The following is a 19262-nucleotide window of genomic DNA, read 5'->3' as shown; positions in this document are numbered from 1 at the left end:
AGCCAAAACAAACTGACCTAACACTGTTATATTTTTGTTAGATTGCCACATGTGTACAGTGCCTGAGGAATAATTGTACTGTATATTAAACAATAGTAATTTGTAAGGACATAGTATTATTTTAATTTGTTCGGTATCATTTTACTTTCACACAACCATGGAATCTTAGGAATTATATCTTTGCAATCAGTAGCTTAGACATTTCTAAGAAACTTTTCTTCTTTAATGTTCCCTTGAAAACGACTTGTATATGCCGAGGGATCCAGGGGGCGGAACCCACCAGTTAGGTTTGGTTAGGTAATTTTTAGGTAATTTGTATGGGAAACGTTATAGAAGAAAAGTTTGTCTTAGTAACTCATCACATAAAAGGCAGTCACATATAACTATGATGGTAATTACATCATATTTCCGTATTTCTCTACAGTATGTATTAATCTATTAAATTTCAAACCATTAATAAAGCATCTTTCAATAGAGGCCTGTTGCAAAAAAAAAAATCTGTTTCATCAAAATTACCTAGAGGCTAGAACACACAAAAATCTCACGACACTTTCTAAAAAAAAAAATCAATAATTACCTTCCCACTAGTGATGACAAATGGGAGGTTGTTACAAGTAAATATATAATTTTCCCCCCAAACGCACAAATATATGGATGTGGCTATACAGTATGTATGATTGTTGGTTAAGTAGGCTTTTTTTTAAACGAGCACCAGAAGGAACTTATTTTAACTTGACCTCACCAACCTAATCTAAAGTAACCTACCTAACTTACCACCAGAAAAACCTTCTAAAACATACCTACCGACAGAGTGGATTCTCGTTTCCATTTATCTATTAAATAGATTTTAATTAACATTTCCACAAAGCTTCATCCAATTATATCAACTCCTTCTGGTGTTAGTCTATAAAAAAGAATATCTAACCGACAACCGGACAAATATCCACTGGGTAAAAAAATATCAGATCAGGCAGGTCAGGTACAATAAGTCTACACAAAGAAATGAATATACTCAAATCCTTTACACAGGTATTTCACTTGTAAATTTCTACTAATCTCGTTGGTTTTATATACATGATTTCCTGGTTTATTACAGGCCTCATAAAATATACAAGAGGCCTTCCATTTTTCTCCTGACATAACCCTATGCAACCGTGTTAAGCACCCCAAGATGAACTAAGCCAGAGAATTGTTTGGCTACCTCACCCTGTAAGAAACTCGCCTTCAAGATCACTTCCCAAGTTACGTATACTAATCCTATTTCCATAGTAGGTTTGAGTAGTCGTACTAGCACCACAAATAGATTCATTATCACATACCATGTCATACAATATTAAAAAAAATATATGTATATATATAATTATGTTGAATATGAGACACTAAATTCTAAAACAATATCTCCCTCTCCCACAAATACTCTGCCAGATTCAAGCTGCTGGCAAGCGAGATTCTCGTTTATGTTGTATTTACACAATTCAGCTCAATATCACCCCATTTTACTTACCCCGTTTGCTCCCACTGGGTCTTCTTGATATTCACATACAATAAAATAGAATCCCTTGGGTTTTTAATTCATTACCACTCGAAATATCAGTCAAGAAGAATGCACACGACACACCACAACCCACTCATCACAACTCTCACTGCAGACGATTGTTTTCGTCTGTCACTGCTCCCCGCGCCACCAGCCCACAGATGGCACCACCTCCCACACTGCTCCCCGCGCCACCAGCCCACAGATGGCACCACCTCCCACACTGGCTGACGTTCCCGAACCTTTTTGTACAGCAAGATATATTATACTAGATCTCTTCAGTACAACTGATGATCTAGTTCACATTGAATCTTTACATACATACACAATGTTAGTCTAAAATTATGAATAGCAAGTCAATCAGAGATTGTCCCCAAAATAGGTATCTCCTATAATCAGTAAGCTTACCATCAAGTTCACTCTTGTATATAAATCAAGCCCTTGATTACGAATGGTCAAGACAGTATTGGTTAAAAACTATTAACAGCTAGTCTATTCAGCTAGGGATTGCCTAAAAAAGCTATTAATAGTTAATTTCTACATAGGAACTGAAATATGATATATTTCGTAATCAGTGGGTTCGGGATCTGAGGATTCGGCTGCTGGCTTTACAGACCATACTAAATATAATATATATATATATATATATATATATATATATATATATATATATATATATATATATATATATATATATATATATATATATATGCTTATCAGTGAATTCGATGATATTATTTGGTATGGAAGGAGCGATATCTACGGTACAACTTCGTTAATATTTTAATGAAGATGTTGTCGGTTGTTTAAGTTTTAAATTCAATTAACAATTATGTAATTTTTATAATTATATGATAGTTATATAATATGTATATTAATTTAAGGAAAAGAACCATCCCAAACGTTTCATGTGTTTGTTTACATCGCTGTTCTGTTGGACAACAACACTGTCCGTGTGTCCGCATGTTTATTGACGACTGATAAACGAGTGAAGGCGTAGCACAAAATCATGGATACCATACTTGAACAGCAAAGGCGGTATCATGAAGAAAGAGAAAGACTTATGGCTGCGATGGTCAAGGAATGTCTACACAAAAAGAGCTCTGTAAGTGTGGCCGACTTAGCGTGTGTGTTGGTGTGGGCATTAGTGGACGACATCATTATGACTTGTTTAATAAGGTCAACCTGTATATTTAAGCCTCTCTCTGTCCATGTAATCCAGTTGCCTCTGAAGATGTCTTGAATAAAGACGAAAGCTAAGGTGCTCCAGCACTGGGTAGAAGTGAGGTGTCAGCCCGATATTAAAACAGTTAAACTTAGAATTTTGTAAATCGGAAGTTCAAAACCGACAAGAAGTGCCATGTAAAGTGTGATTTCTGTAACGAATGGCAACACAGAAAATGCAATAATAGTATATTAAGGGACTTCTATAAAAAATAGATTATCCTTCCTTATAACTGGAAAAAATAGCCTCATATTTATATCCTGGGTATTTTTAGTAGTTCACACAACATTCCTACCCAAAATCTATTATCATATTCGAAAAAGACGTTTAATTCTTAGATACAGTAATTTTCTTATATTACATTACCGTCGGAAACGTATAATAATGGAGATAGTGCATGCCAAATCTTTCTCTATTTCATTCTATTAATATACCCTTCATAAATCGTTATGCGGATTCTAATTCGGAATAAGGTAAGAAATAACAGTGATTCCCAAATATGGTGCGAGTCTGGTTATGTAAAAACACCATGAGAGTTAGGTTAGGTCAGGTTAGCTTAGCTTAGGTTAGGTCAGGTCAGGCTAGGTCAGGTTAGGTCATCCAAAAGAAGGTTAGGTTGATGTTTTTCTAGTGTTTTTAGGTGTTTTGTGTTTACTTGCCCATGATTTTTGTCGGAAAATGCCTGTTTCTCTCCCCCACCCAAAACCCCGGTTCCCAACAGGATCCCCTGGGGGTAGAAGGGGGCGATAACTAAACAGGCAATTTCCGACGGAAATCAAGGTCAAAACCAATCAAAACACACAAAAACACTAGAAAAACATAGTTTTGACTTTCTAACAGTTGTGTGAACTACTATAAATTTACCAAACCCTGACTGTTAATATCATTGTTGTGTGGGCCGAGATTACCTAAATGGGCCGAGATCACTGGCACCCGACCGCGGCTTTAAACTGTGTCTACACACACACACACACACACACATATACACGTACAATACTACAGGTAAAAGGAATAATTGTCCAAAGGGCAGACACATAAAGCTAAAGGATGTATCCTAATAAAAATGGTAAGATAAATGTTTCAGGTATGTCATTAATAGATACTGTACATAGTAATTCTTGTAAGAGTTCAAAAAAAGTTACTGCTTTACCCTGAAGAGTTGGATGTCATCCCAGGTCAACATCAGTAGTTATAAATTAAAAGTCATAACACAGTAATATGAATAAGAAAACAATCATATTTTTACATCCTGGAGTTGGGTTAGGTAGAACTTATCGTACTGGAGACTGCAGCTAGGGGATTCATTAGCCTATGGAAACCACAAGCTCATATTTGAGAAGTGGAGTAATTTTTTTAGGCATTTTTCAGAAAAAAGTGCATCTTATACAGTAAACCCTCGATTACTCATAATTTCATATAACTCGGCATGGATGTGGTTTCGGAATGTATTAGTATAACTCGGGAAATGCCGAGATATATAAAATTATCTGGGAAATCTCGGAATATCTGGCCACCTGCATCACCTACCATGCCTCTGTGTCACCTATTATACATCTGTGTCACCTACCATACATTTGTGTCATGTACTATGATGCTTCATTCTTCACCTGCAGTGCTTGTAAGTGTTTCTTTTTTATATTTAGTAATTACATGTATCTTGTACACATATATGGGTCGATGGGTTGATAAGTCAGGATTTGGGATAACTCGGCAAGGTCAGAGCCCCATCTGCGCCAAGTTATCGAGTGTTTGCTGTATGCTGTAAAATGTGGTAGGGGATGCTATCTGGCCAGGTAGTCTAGCTGATGCATCTTCCCTTTTTTCCAATAATTTTTGGAAGAGGGAGTAGAATGTTCAGATGGATGAAAATACTGTACAGTGCTGAATTGTAAAGAATTCTTTACACCCTAATTTTTACGACTTGTAATTCCTGTTACTAATTTCAGAATCGTGAGGTAATCAATTCTGACCACCGCCATCGTATCTTACTTGACCGATATGTTGAAGCCTCACAGCATCTGGCTGACCTATATGAAGACAAGGATGGCTTGAGGAAGGAGGAGGTTGCAGCATTGTCTGGGCCCAATGAGTTGGCAGAATTTTACAATCGGTTGAAACAAATTAAAGAATTTCACAAAAAACATCCAAATGAGGTAAGTGATCAGTATCTTTAGTGGAAGCAGTACAGTCAGTCCCCAACTTACGACGGGGTTAGGGACCGACAACCAGGAAGTAAGTCGAATTGGCCGTAAGTCGAAAATGCGAAAATAATACATAGAAAATCTAAAATGAAATACTGTACTGTACAGTAAAAGTAATCAATAATAAAAAATTAATAAAGTGTTACTGTGCACCTACCTTTAATGTAGTCAGCTGAATGCACACGGGTCCTCAATAATTTTTTAATTAAACATGGAGACTACATTAATTGGATGAAGCAGAGGAGGAGACAGGGCTGGGTGGGTCATCAATTTCGCTTTCTTCAGATAGGCTAACATACTTGCTTGTTGAAGGTATTGGATCATCTTTAGGGAGTGAAGAAGCAGCACTGGTGGGGTGTGAGGAAACAGCAGTGGGGGACTTCTTAAAATATATGTCCAATTAAAACTGCAAATCTCCCTGCAGCAAGCAACTGCATCTTGGATCATTCTGTCAACTTTTGCAAAACTCAACATTTTGATCCATTTTGTCAAACATTTGCATCCCCTTATTAATAGTAGCAAATGCCTCTGCCATTTGTTTCACTGAAAATTTTTGGGGGGGTGCAGGTTCTTCTTCTACATTTTGTCTCTCTTCTTCCTCTCCAATTTTTTGTGCATCCAGTTGAATAAGATCCTCGTTACTTAGCTCTTCTGCTACACTTTCAACCAACTGCTCAACATCTTCAGTATCAGTTTCTAACTCCAGCTGTTTACCCTATCTTGTTACTAATCTTAGAAATTGCTTCATCTTCATTAAATCCTTTGAAACTGTTCACATATCTTTTCAGGACCTTCTTCCATATTCCATTCTTGCACTGACCTGTAACCTCATCCCATGCTGCAGCTATGTTCTTTATACATTTCAAAATGTTGTAGTCCTTCCAAAACTCTCTGAGCGTTTTCTCACCTTCAGTAGCACCTTGATCCATAGGTTGGATGATAGAGGTAGTGTTAGGTGGAATGTAGACTACCTTAACATCAGGGTGCAGGTTGTCCAGGTGTGGTGGGTGTCCCAGAGCATTATCTAAAATTAATAAAATCTTGAATGCAACCCCTTGTTGCAGACAATACTCCTTGGCTCATGGAATGTAACAACTCAGGAACCAATCCTCAAACAGTGCTAGAGTCATCCATGCTTTCTTATTACTGCGATAAAACACTGGCAGTGTGTGCTTGCTGACATTTTTAAAAGCCCTGGGGTTCTCTGAATGATATATCATGAAGGGTTTTACCTTGGAACCAGCTACATTCCCCCCAACAGAAGTGTGATTCGGTCCTTGAATGCCTTGAATCCCAGCATGGTTTTCGCCTCTTTGTGGATGTATGTCCGTTCTGGCATGCGCTTCCAGAATAAGCCAGTTTCATCCACATTAAATATTTGCTCAGGGAAATAATTTCCCTCCATGATGACACGATCTAGCTCCTCCTTAAAAGCTTCAGCAGCACCCACATCAGCACTTGCTGCTTCTCCACTCACCTTTACACTGTGCAAACTGTAACGGTTCTCAAACCTTTGGAACCACCCATGACTTGCTGTGAAGTTTTGTGTCGCACTCATCTCCTGCCTGCTCTTTCAGGCTTTTGAAAAGGCTTCTTGCCTTAGCCTGTATGGTTAGAAGGCTTAAGGGTACACTCTTCTGCATCTGATCTTCCATCCACACTACAAGTAATTTTTCCATCTCATGAATACCTTGTCTTTTTTTTATTATTATCATTCCCTTTATAGGTGCAGATCCTGTCACTACCTCTCTAATTCGTTCCTTGTCCTTCAAAATTGTTGATATCGTCAAGTGGGAGAAACCTAGGTCGCGTGAAATGGTTGCTACTGTTTTTCCATTTTCATATTGCATTATTATTTTCATTTTCATCTCAAAAGTAATTGTCTCTTTTTCTTCTGAGCACTAGCAGAACTCTCACTTTTACACTTGCCAATCATTTTAAATGGAATTAGAAACAAAAATATTGTCAGTACACAGCGCGATCACTACCGACAACTACAATGGCCAAACACCAACTGAGCACGCTACGGCATGGACGCTGTACACCACGAGGCGGCCCAGCCCACGCCATGCTCTCGTACGGGACAGAAACGTTTCGGTACTCGAAAATACATACGGAATTTGAAAATTTTTTGGTACGACTGCGGCGGTCGTATGTCCGGGTGGTCGTATGTCGAGTAGGTCGTAAATCGAGGAGTACCTGTATGCAATATACTCTACAGTACTGTACTGTACTAAGTTTGTTTTCCTTCCTTGTTAATACTGGTATGGCCAAAATCAGGAGTAAACACACAGGGCTTTGTAAAAACAATATCCAGATCTCTTATACTGTTCAAGTTACCTCATTTTTAAGGTCAAATTTTGTAGTGCAGTGTTGGTTTCATTTTGAAGTATGTCCTGTAATGTGCATGGACAGATATAAGTTGACACAGGCAGAACAAATGGAACATAATAAATGAGAAAATTAATTATGCTAGATGGCAGGAGAATACAGCTGATCTACATAGGTAATGGATTGGGGCATAAGCATACAATAATTTATGCTAGAAGGGAGAGGTAAACCTTATACACAAAGGGATAGATTTAGTCAGTAGCAGTGACAAGGAATGTGTCCTAAGCATATTTCAGAGGAATAACAGGAGACAACTTACATTTGAGAGATGTTTGTTCATGAAAGTTTTAAGGAATGGAAATGATGGTTACAGTGATGAGTCAAGTTTCTCATCAAAGTGAACAGACAGAAGCATTTAAGCAGTGAGTTGAGGATATATGGATTGAGTTTAGTTTAAAGTTTGCAGTGATCCCAATGTATTTTGTTTGGAATGTAGTTGATATAAACAATGAAAACTGAATAATTGTGTGTTTAAAAGACTAATGTGGTTGTTATTGTGAAGATAAGTGTGCCCATGAGTGTGGAGTTTGAAGAAATAAACAAGCAGAGGGAAGCTAATGATGAGAACCTGGTGATGGTGGACTTCACTGATGAGGAAGGCTATGGTAAATACCTTGATCTTCACGAGTGCTACAACAAATACCTCAATATCAAAGGTAAGGATCTTATTTTTCTTCTTTTTTTTTCAGGTCGTAAGCACCGGGGAGGAGACGGGTCTTACCGTCTCTCTTTGGTGCAAGGGGAAGGAGTGGGTAGCATGGTAAGGGACGTTCCCTTCTTCGTGGAGGAAGCTGGCCTTCTACACAAGCTTGGAGTTTATCTGTTAACATTTAAATATTTTTATGAAAGTTTTATGGTATTTATTATCTGTATTTTGTGTCTCTTCGTTCTTTTCTTTTTTCTTTACTTCGCATTATTGTTTTTTAGCCTTCTAAGCTTTTAGTTTATTTTGGCGGCTGATGACATAAGCTGTTGCATTGCCAGGAATGTAATTACCACAATCAATCAATCAATGTTGCCCGATGACACCAATTGCCAGATGGTGCACTTTTTATTCAGACATGTAACGTATTGGAAATAAACGAAATCTAACAAATATATCTCACAATGGCGATGAATTTTCGTGGGCAGCCAAAACGACTGAGGGTCCACCAGAGGGCTTCCTTGGTAAGGTCGATGAAGGCCATGTACAAGTCACAACGCTGTTCTCTGCAATTTTCCAATATTTGCCAGGCAGCAAAGATCATATTAGTGAAGCCATGTGATGGCTACAGGAAGAAGTCTGTTAAGGAGGACTTGGGCGATAATCTTGCCAGCTACGGACAGCAACAAGATCCTGATGTAGTTGCCACAGTCTGACTGGTCTCCCTTGTTCTTATAAATATTGATGATGGAGGCATCTTTAAAAGCTTGGGGGATTTCCTCCACCCATATATTCTCCAGGAGTGGAGACAGACGGTAAGCAGAGGTCCACCTGCTTTATATACCTCAGCTGAGTTTCCATCAGGCCCTGCAGCTTTGTTATTTTTAATCTTTTTGATGGCAGTAGCTACCTCATCCAGGGATGGAGGATAACAGAGGTGGGGTCAGTTCTGGGTGCTGAGGAACCTGCTGAGTTGTCGGGACTTCCACATTGGTGTTTTGGTTAAGCAGCGAATGGTAGTGCTCTTTCCAGTGCTGACAGATGCCTTTTTCGTCTTTAATTAGGGAGTTACCATCAATGAGCAGAGGGGGACTGCATCATGTTTTAATGGAATTGAAAAATTTTTACATCTTGTGATGCTCTGCAAATTTTTTAATTTCACACACTTTATTTTTCAACCATTCGTTCTTTAGATTGTGAAGTTCGTGCTGGGCTGCTGCTTTCTTCTTGTGGAAGATATCAGCTTTGATCCGAGACTGATGGTTTTCTGCCAGTCAGTTAAAGCAGCACGTTTATCATCAATGAGTACATTGATTTCCAGGTAATTTTCATCAAACCAGTCCTGGTGTATTCTTTCGATCTGGCTGAGGTTCTCTCTGCAGGTTTTTGTCATGACAGTGTTGAGCATACCCCATTTGGCACTTGGATGTGGGTTGTTTATTAGCCCATCCTCGGACTGCTCTCTGAAAGCATGTGCTACCACCGGATCCTTCAGACTCTTGGTGGTAAAACCTCTTCTGGAGGCATGTTGACTTCATCGTTTTGGTACGGCGAACTGAAGGGAGAGTTTGGCTCTGACAAACTGATGATCTGTGTCATATTGGTCTGATTCACACATGGCTTGGGTGATGAGGACATCTCTGCAATCTCTTTCTCTGACAATGGTGTAGTCAATGAGATGCCAACGTTTGGATCGCTGGTGTTGCCAAGAACCCTTCAACTTGTCGGTCTGCCTAAACAAGGTTTTGATGAAAGTGAGGCTGTGTTCAGCACACTTGCTGATGAGTTGGCCGTTGGGATTACACTCACCTATTTCGTTTTCCCTATAGTTTCTTGCCAAATGTCAGCGTCTCTGCCAACTCTGGCATTGAAGTCACTTAGGAGCACAACCTTATCTTCTCTGGGGATAAAGGTTAGCACTCTGTGAAGGTCAGCATAAACGGCCTTCTTAATGTCATTTCTCTGCATCCAGTGTTGGGGCGTATGCACTCATGAAGAAGGCATGACGTGAGTGATTCAGTGGGTTTCTGAGCATCGTGAGGCACTTTAATACCAAGAGGCATTTCAGTTAGCCTATGTAGGATGCGTTGGCAGATGACGAAGCCAACTCCAATGCAGTTTCTCTCCACAGCAGGCTTACCCTTCCACAAAGAAGGTATAGCCAGAACCTCGTTCTGTGAGTCGACCCTCATCTGAGAGCTGCGACTCACTAATGGCTGCTTTGTCGATGTTCTACCTAGATAGCTCTTTTGCCACAAGGGTGATTCTTCTTTCAGGATGCTCATTTATGCCAGTATCCAGAAGGGTCTTGACATTCCATGCAGCGATCATAAGATGTGGTACAGTATTTTCTCAATTTAATAAATTAATTTCAGCCACCCCTGTTCGTTAAATCAAAATTTCCACTTAATCGAGCTTTCCGTTATGTTCGCTCAATTTACCGAACTATTTCACTAAATTGAGCATGATTCTGTTAAATTCCACGCCAAATGCGCCTTGCGTTGCTTGGCGCATCAGGTTTGTTTTCATCTGCTCAATCTGTGTCCTACCTCTTGGTCAACTAACTACACAAGTACCATAGTTTTCGTCTTTATTCAAGACATCTTCAGAGGCAACTGAACTTACAGGGACCTAGAGAGGCTTATATATAAGTGTCCATTGGGGGGATAAAAGTGACCCCGACACCCCCTTCCCCCAAAGGGTCGCCTCACTGTTTGTCTACTGTACTGACTCATTATATTTACAGGGCTTGAAAAGATTGACTACATCACATACCTAACAACTTTCGACCGATTATTTGAGATCCCAAAAGAGAAGAAGACCACACAATATCGAGAATATCTCCATGTTCTCCTGGACTACTTATATATATATGTAGAGAGAGTCAAACCCTTGTTGGATCTTGGCGAGGAATTGGACTGCGTAAATAAGGACTTCACTGAGCAGTGGGATGGTGGAAGGTTAGTGACCACTTATTATTAATTTAGTTGTTTGTAAGCCTTCAAGGTGATGTGGCTGGTGGAATAAGGTTGGGATTGTAGTTTTGAATAACTCCATGTCAAGAAATAAGTTTTGATTCTAGTAAATTTTGCTAATGGAAGTACATGGGAAATAAAGTTTAGTGATAATTAGAAAAATATGAGTACTGTGATGTAAAAGAATATGTATCACCTTGTATTAAAAGAAGGCAGAGGAGTGTGTAAGAGTCAAGTTTTATTTACTTTAAGTTGCAAAGAACATCATTGTATATGAGGAACACAGAACTGAAGTAGGACAAGCACTGGTATGCCCCAAAACAATTTGTATGATGTCTTTTACTAGCATCAATTAAATTTGCACTAATAATGTTACAATGTGCCACTTAAATCTCTTCATTATCTTCACTGGTTCAAAAGTTATGATGAGTTAAAATTTTGCAAGCTTTAGCTGCAATTTTTTTTTCATTTATGGAGCTTGACCCTACTTCAGTGCTGTGTTCTTCATACATCATACATACAAATAAAAGTTTTCTATAAGTACATAAAGTTGGAGATATGGTCTTAAAAAATATAATGTCTGAGGGGGATTCATTAGAACTGAATTATGGCAAAATTCACTGATACTTTGCTGTTTGCTCCATATAATATTGTCAGTAAAGTTGAATTTTCCTTAGGGGCCTAATAAATGGGAGCAAAAATCTGAATCAAAATTAGGGGGATTCAACTCCCCGGGCACCCTTAAAATGCATCAAAACAGACCCCAAATTTAAACAGTTTTCTTAGGTTGATTTCACAATTTCTCTGTCTGCTATTCCCAATTCTTTTGTTACTTAAAGAAATTAACTTTATTCAGAAGAAAAAAATCTTATGTTCGTGATTAAATTAGTGAATGGGTAGTGTGACAAGAACTACTAGATACACATTTGATCCAATCAGCTCTATATTTTGGAATGAGATTATACTGATTTAAATTAAATTTGTGACGTTTTCTTACTAAAACTTGATGTCATTTCACTGAAGATTAGATTTTTATTATGCTGCAAATACTTTAGATTCCCAGGCTGGCCAAAGGAGACAGGTGGTGCACTTGCAGCGATGGGAGCTCATCTTGATCTTTCTGCTTTCTCATCGTCAGAAGAACTCATGTCATTAGGTCTGGATCGTCTTAAGTCAGCTCTTATGGCCCTTGGTTTAAAGTGTGGTGGAACCTTGGAGGAAAGAGCACAAAGGCTTTTCAAAACAAAAGGTATGTCTGTGGAAGAACTTGACCCCTCCCTCTTTGCAAAGTCTAAGCCAGGGAAAGTAACAAAGGGACGTGAAACAGAAAAAATCAGAGAACTTGCAATGTTGGAGGCACAAGTTTACCGACTTACAGAAACCCTAAGTGAACAACGTATGGCTACCAAAGAGAATGTTCAGCGTAAACAAGCCAGGAGAGACGGGGAAGAGGAGGAGGAGGAGGAAGCGTCTGCATCTGAATCTGAGGATGAGGCCGACGATGAAGTACCTTATAATCCCAAAAACCTTCCTCTCGGCTGGGATGGTAAACCTATCCCATATTGGCTATACAAGCTCCATGGTCTTAATATTAGTTACAACTGTGAAATATGTGGAAATTTCACCTACAAAGGTCCTAAGGCATTCCAGAGGCACTTTGCAGAATGGAGACATGCTCATGGCATGAGATGTTTAGGCATCCCTAACACTGCTCACTTTGCTAATGTTACACAGATTGAAGATGCTCTCAAATTATGGGAGAAACTTAAAGTTCAAAAGACATCTGAGAGATGGCAGTCAGAACAGGAAGAAGAATATGAAGATTCTCAAGGGAATGTTGTTAATCGAAAAACCTTTGATGATCTTAAGAGGCAGGGTCTGCTGTAAATTTTCATGGCATGTATGCTGGTAATGTGTACAGTATATGAAGAATGCCTACTTTTAGGTCTCATCTTGTAAATGTGCACTGAATATGTAATTTTTTCATTTTTTTTTTTTTTAAAGGGCCCAGATGTTAATGTTAACTTGAAGGGAAATTATAGTAGCAATATGATTGTTTAGATAGCATTTTTGGGTCATTTGTACATTACATTTGATATTTTCATCTAATTGTGGAAAATAATGGGACTTGCTTTTGCCAAAGGTGTAATAGTACAGTACTGTTACTTGTCTGTGTAACCAAACATATAAGTACAAGGTCATTTATATAACTGTTCAAGTAAAACAATTGGAAATCTATGCCTCATTTTTTTTATCCTTTAGCTTGCTGGACATCAATCACAGATATGTTTGGGATGAAATGTTACCAGTACCTCGAGGCATTACATGCAGTACAAGTAGCCTGATTTTTATGAATTGTTTCAAGCAACTCTAGGCCTATGTTTTGACAACACTGCCACCACCCTGGCAGCGCTGCCATACATCACACACTGACATGCTGCTTTTCACGAAGACAACCTTTCCTGTTCCCTGAAGAGGTTTCCGAGTTCACTCCTTTGTATGAGCCTGAATCAGATTGTGAGTGTGTGTATGTTTTTCTTTTGTATATGTGTTTGTGTACCCTGATAGCCGACTCATAGGGACCGGGAAAAGTCGTTGGTTAGTGAATAAACGGTTGTCAAAGCAATTGATCCCATAAGAATATAACAAATTCAGGGGGTTATGGACCAGCCACCTTTCAAAAACTCCCATCTACCCTTGATAAATATAATATATTTGTCGAGCACACTGTCAAGCAAGAAAAGAAGCAGACACATAAAGCAAGCATAATAAGCATTAAATAAACAATGTAAAGCATAAATCGATAATTCTTTCCCTGTGTTGGGGATGGTAGAGGTGGTGTAGGGTGGCAAGTTCAAGTCTGCTCCAATATTTGCTGGTCCATCACCACTCTTACTATGCCTTTTCACATTACATCAAGCTGCTCCCTCTGAGAACTATCACTGGTGCATTTTGGCATGATTGCAGAACACAGGAAGTTGGAAATAATGAAAAAACACAAAGTCAAAGATACATAGTAAGTGTAAACAAGAGCAAAGATTGCAGGAATGAGTCAGAGGCAGACCCCTTTTGTGGCAAGAATTTGCACTATGCCACTGCCCACCAAATTCAAAACAACTCTGCTGCCCCTCTCCTGATCATCGGATCTCTGGGGCATCAATGAAACTTGCGGGAATTTCCTTTATCTGTAATTGTTGGTTATGTGAAGCGGCGGTTATTGGGGGCGTTGGTTTTTGGGCTATACTTGTATTCATATGAATTAGATATAGATACGAATATCATTTGAAAAAAAAGACAATGACATTGACACTGCTTTCACATGTATCTGCTGAGAACCAGGTGTTATGTCATCTCTCCTCTTTATCAAGATTTTACCAATAGTTAAATAAGAGGTGCGGCTTGATCGTGACAGCATAGAAAAATAAACCCCTGCCACTAATGATCACAACAATAAGCAGGATAGTACTATAATGACTCTTATATTATTTCCATCAGGTTCTTAATAATAAACCTCAGATTTACTCAAAATATAAGTATCATAGTGAGGAGGAATTATACACTGCACAAGTTATTAAGATAATAAAATTAAAGGACGTATATACAGTACAAGGGCCAAGTAAAGGAACAAATGAAATACAGACAACCACAGCCTAAATTAACCTAAACCCCAACCTCAGCCTCACCATACTCTTGAACAGTACAAAAGTATACACCACTTATCTCCATATAAATACAGTACTTATATATACATATGTTTATTATATCTTTGTTAGAAGGCTTTGCTAGTTTGATTTTTTAATATTCTTTATTTATATTGTAATAGTGTATTACTTGTTTACAAAGTAAATAAATAATAAAAAAGTGTCAACTTTTATTATATTCATTATATTTTTCTGGTATAAATTAATATTACTACTAATGTTCAAATAATATTTTCTCGGATCGTAAACAAATAATAATATGGCACAAATATGGTACCGGTCTCCGGCATATTGGAAAAAGAGGTCCGCCACATGAGATAGTTTGAGAAGCACTGGTCTAGACCTTGTTTGTGTCTGACTAGTTGGGTTATGTCAGAGTCGATGTGTAAGGGGTCTGTCTGTCTATCTCTGTCATCTGTGTATATTTGTCTGTATGTCTCTCTCTGTTTGTCTGTCTGTCTGTCTCTCTGTCTGTGTGTGTCTCTCAGTCTCTGTCTGTCTTTGTATCTCAATCTCTGTCTGTCTCTGTTTGTCTATCTGTTGTCTGTCTGTCTGACTGTCACTGTCTGTGTTTTTGCCTGTGTGTCTCTCAGTCTCTTTCTGTCTTTGTATCTCAATCTCTGTGTGTCAGTCTTTCTCTGTTTGTCTATTTGTCTCTGTCTGTCTGACTGTGTCTCTGTCTCCATCTGTCTGTCTGTCTTTTTTCACACTGAGTGATGTTGAAAGATTTAACTGTCTTTATTGTTAGTAACACTTGTTAAGTGAGTGTCGAGTCTGCCAGTATGAACGGCATCCCATGATATTGTCCCTGGGGATAGCCATGAATTTCTGAGTACTACTGAAATTAGATCATTTTGATGCCCAAACATCAGAGAATCTGATGTTTGTAGTTAAGTTTGTGTCAGTTGTCTATTTAAGAAAGTCATTAATCTCCTGAACTATTCTGTCATTGTGTATAATCTCCAAAATCTAACGTATCCCTGTGAATAGTTCCTTGTTCGCAGCCGTGCTGAGTTTGTAAAAGTAGTGCTAACAGCGTGTGTATTGCACTTCTTCCTGGCAAGCTCAATCTCTGATTAGATTATAAAAATAAACGTAAGAAATTCAACTGACCCATGGCATTGATTTTCATAGTTAAATGTACAGCGACTGAGTTGAATGTAATTTCTGTCATTGTGTGATTAGCCTTTCTGGCATGTGTACCGCACAGGCCTGAGTTGCCAGTTAGCCGTATATGAACTCGTGCGCGAGGAGGAGCGTCACATCTCTTGACGCTTCTTCATCATTATCTCAGGTATGTGTACGATTCTCCACCCGCCATATTAAGTCAGTTTAACTCAGTGAATTTTGTGAATATTAGTGATCATGTTGTAACAGTGAAATTGTCATTTTCCCAGTGAAAGAATTAATGTAACGTAAATATCGTCTGTCGTTGCTAGATGAAAGATTGTTTGTGATTGAGTTATTATTCACATCTCTGATGCTTCTCCATCATTATCTCAGGCACAGTGTGTGTGTTAGCTGAATGCCCAACAGTCACCGGGGTAATTTGAGAGTATTGTGAACCAAGTAATTGTAATTGCATATGTAGTTTAAACTTTAGAAGAGTAATTGTAATTAAAACTGTAATTGCTCTTAAATAATGTAATTGGTCCATGTCTGTTTGACCAAGTTCACTGTTAAAGGTGGGAGTGGAAACAACTTTTATTTTTTTTTATTTTTAAAGAGGATAAGCCCACTCGGGCACAGGTCACTGACCCACATCGGGGCCTGGGGGGCGAAAATGCAATAATAATAATAATACGGCAGGGGTAAGAGAAATACACAAATTCAACTTATCTTTTTATTTTCAGCTTCTAGGAAAGTGACCAGAGACACTGACAATCTTTCATTCAAGAAATAAAAAGAAAATGACAACTAGACAATGCTTGGCTTACTGACAGCTAGGAAACCAATATGTGAAAATACACTCAATACTGAGCAACAAACTGTGTAGCCAACGCCGATATTAATTTAATACTAAGTTTCAATAACTGAACTTGGCAGATGATACTGAAGTGTATCACTCAATGCTAACTGTATCTCCAAAAACTGGACTTCAATACTGTTGAGAAAACAAGCCATAAACTGGAGTATTACAGTGTATAATAGAGTGTCTTACAAAAATTATATATATTTTATATATTTATATATGTGGGTTTCTTATGAGAAAATCAAATTATATAGATCTTCATTTGTTTGATAATTATTTGAATCTGACCTAACTATACAATGTGTAAATAAGAAAAAATGCTTATTAGAACTACAAACAACGATATGTATCCAACATTGATATACCTGTATATTATTCTGAGATATACATTACATAATGCTTCTTCCAAAAGATATACAATATGTAGCTGTTTCAGTGACAAATCTTCGACCCTTTTTTCTCATTGAAACTCAAATAAGAAACATGTTACACTGCTCACGGTACAGTTACTATATTACTGTGCATCTGCATCATTGTAATCAACTAAAAGCAAACTGCTGTGTATGCATTCTATTAAATTATTAGGTTAATGAACTAAGTTCACGTTACGGAAGGATCCATTATATATCAAATGACTTTAAAAAATGGTAATTATCAGTCGTGAAAAAAGATGAAGGTTAAGACACATACGACTCCATGTGACCAGTCATCATGGCTGAGTATCCCCACACGGTGTTGGCTTGTTTACGCCTACACTGGGAACAACAAAACAAAACAAAATATTTTACAAAGTCCCACACATTCAATTTTGTAACAATGATGAGCTATCACGAGCTTTTGCAGACAATTGATACTTTTAGCGCTGATGCTTCCATATATTCATAGAAAATGCACTTATGTACAATGTACAAACGTGTTATATTAAATTCTAATGTACACAACGTTACATTCAGACGATCTGTAACCCAGCAATCACAAGTAGGGTAGACTGCAGGTCTAGGGCAAAGTGGAGTCTGAATCATATATATGGAACTTTACAGCACTAGTCTTCATTGTAAGTTGGGTGTTATGGTATATTAAGGCATTTTTGGAATGAAATGCAATGAAATACCCCAACTTGGACTGCGAGTTCACTGTGCCCTAGACTGCCTACCGTCGTGCACCCTCGATATGACATCCAACAATATCCTGGGTCTAAATCTTATCTCCCTTGAGGTTATCAGCGAATTGACAAGGAAAATCCGCTTAACCCGAATAATATGCATGTAAGGAAACGACCATCAGGCAAGTTCATCACTCCACTAATTCTTCTCATCGTCGACAATAATTGTTTTCATTGTAGAACAGAATTCACCTCTTCACCTCTGATTGGCTGGGAAAAGAAAGTCTTGTCTACATTCCAGGCATAAGTTGATGTTGCTGTGGTCTTTTACTGGGTAGCTTTGTGCTACGTGTCTTGGCTGGCGGGGAGCTCCGTTTTCCTTCATCTCCCCTCGAAATATCTAATGACCTGTTGGGAAAAACATACTTAATATCTTTTCACTGTCAATATATTCAGGGCCATTTAATCAACCCTTAATACATTTTATCATTGTAATAATTCTTTAATATTTTCCCCAGTTCACTTCTTTGCGATAATTTTAATTCTTTTCCATTTTCTATTTAACTAAAGATTTACTCCAAAATTGTACTCTATGTAATATTATTTTGGCACATTTTGATTTGTTAACCTTATTTTAGTATGTAAATATGCATCGAATTTTGATATCAAATGCTGACAGTGATGAAACCTTCCCTGCATCAATCATTACCAACCTGTGTGTTACCTACTGTTATGTGTTATCAGTGTCACCAAGCTCTTCCTAAATCACCAAAAGGCATCTTATTCTTATACAATTTTTCCTTTGAAATATATTCTAATGAACTTATTCCAATCAATATTTTGGTAGTAAATTACCAAATCTAATTATTTGAATCCAAACCTGAGTGATGCTTCAGCTAATGATCAAGTTAGAAATTGAAGCTTGAGAAATAGGTAGTGAGGTCAGCCAATTATAGACTGGCTCCTCACAACTTAGACACATCTTGTGCACGGTGTCACTGTCCGCTGAGCTTCCTAGCAGGGCCCCCTGTACGCACTGTGCAGTAAACTATTGTACAATAAATTGCAGCAGTCATATACAAGAAGGGGTCTCAGACAGTCATTTTGTATGGTAGAATGCAGAAATATCTTATATTAGATTTTCAAGGGGAACTTGGATTAGTTAGATCGGTTTTAATATTTCAGAAAAACAACATTTAAATGGCAATTTAAGTCACTGAATCTTTGGTAATGTATGTTCGCTTTAATGGCAAAGAACTCTCACTTTACTGTCTAAGCGAAATTTTACATGCAAGTCGTAAAAAGCTGATGTAAACAATATCTTACAGAAGACTTATTCACACAATTGCGAATTGTCTCGGACAAAATCCCACTGCTAGAATCATGCATTGGACAAAATATAACATCGTAAATTTTTCCAGGTCTTGATACCTTGTTTGGTTAGGTTAGGTTAAGAAGGATTTTGTCCTATAACTGTTGAGAGGTGAACAGTGCGGGTCAACAGATTACTAAGGCAGA

General features: G+C 38.0%; 2 protein-coding genes across 5 annotated transcripts in view; one reads left to right on the top strand and one right to left on the bottom strand.

Annotated features, from left to right (window-relative positions):
* The first annotated feature begins 2438 nt into the window (after window positions 1-2438).
* Window positions 2439-13207, top strand: LOC121878212 (splicing factor 3A subunit 3-like). Its single transcript, XM_042384294.1, has 5 exons — window positions 2439-2639; window positions 4706-4912; window positions 7854-8007; window positions 10741-10954; window positions 12025-13207. The coding sequence occupies exons 1-5, from the start codon at window positions 2544-2546 to the stop codon at window positions 12854-12856; spliced, it is 1503 nt and encodes a 500-aa protein (XP_042240228.1). The 5' UTR covers window positions 2439-2543; the 3' UTR covers window positions 12857-13207.
* Window positions 13208-16499: 3292 nt separating this feature from the next.
* LOC121878197 (RING finger protein nhl-1-like) overlaps window positions 16500-19262 on the bottom strand; it is a 75524-nt gene continuing 72761 nt past the window's right edge. For all 4 annotated transcript variants that reach the window (XR_006091103.1, XM_042384260.1, XM_042384270.1 and 1 more), the window contains one exon: window positions 16500-18152. The gene's annotated coding sequence lies outside the window, so the exon portion shown is untranslated. The remainder of the gene's footprint in view (window positions 18153-19262) is intronic.

This window comes from Homarus americanus, unplaced genomic scaffold (genome assembly GCF_018991925.1).
Source record: "Homarus americanus isolate GMGI-L3 unplaced genomic scaffold, GMGI_Hamer_2.0 scaffold33468, whole genome shotgun sequence".
Classification (NCBI taxonomy): Eukaryota; Metazoa; Arthropoda; class Malacostraca; order Decapoda; family Nephropidae; genus Homarus; species Homarus americanus.
This window is presented reverse-complemented; position numbering and strand designations above follow the sequence as displayed.

What these genes read in the sequence shown, in the direction of transcription:
- LOC121878212 (XM_042384294.1), top strand. Translation starts at nt 2,544, where the DNA reads ATGGATACCATACTTGAACAGCAAAGGCGGTATCATGAAGAAAGAGAA. An exon ending in GTCTACACAAAAAGAGCTCT is followed by an intron (nt 2,640 to 4,705) that starts GTAAGTGTGGCC and finishes TACTAATTTCAG; the next exon opens with AATCGTGAGGTAATCAATTC. An exon ending in ACAAAAAACATCCAAATGAG is followed by an intron (nt 4,913 to 7,853) that starts GTAAGTGATCAG and finishes GTTATTGTGAAG; the next exon opens with ATAAGTGTGCCCATGAGTGT.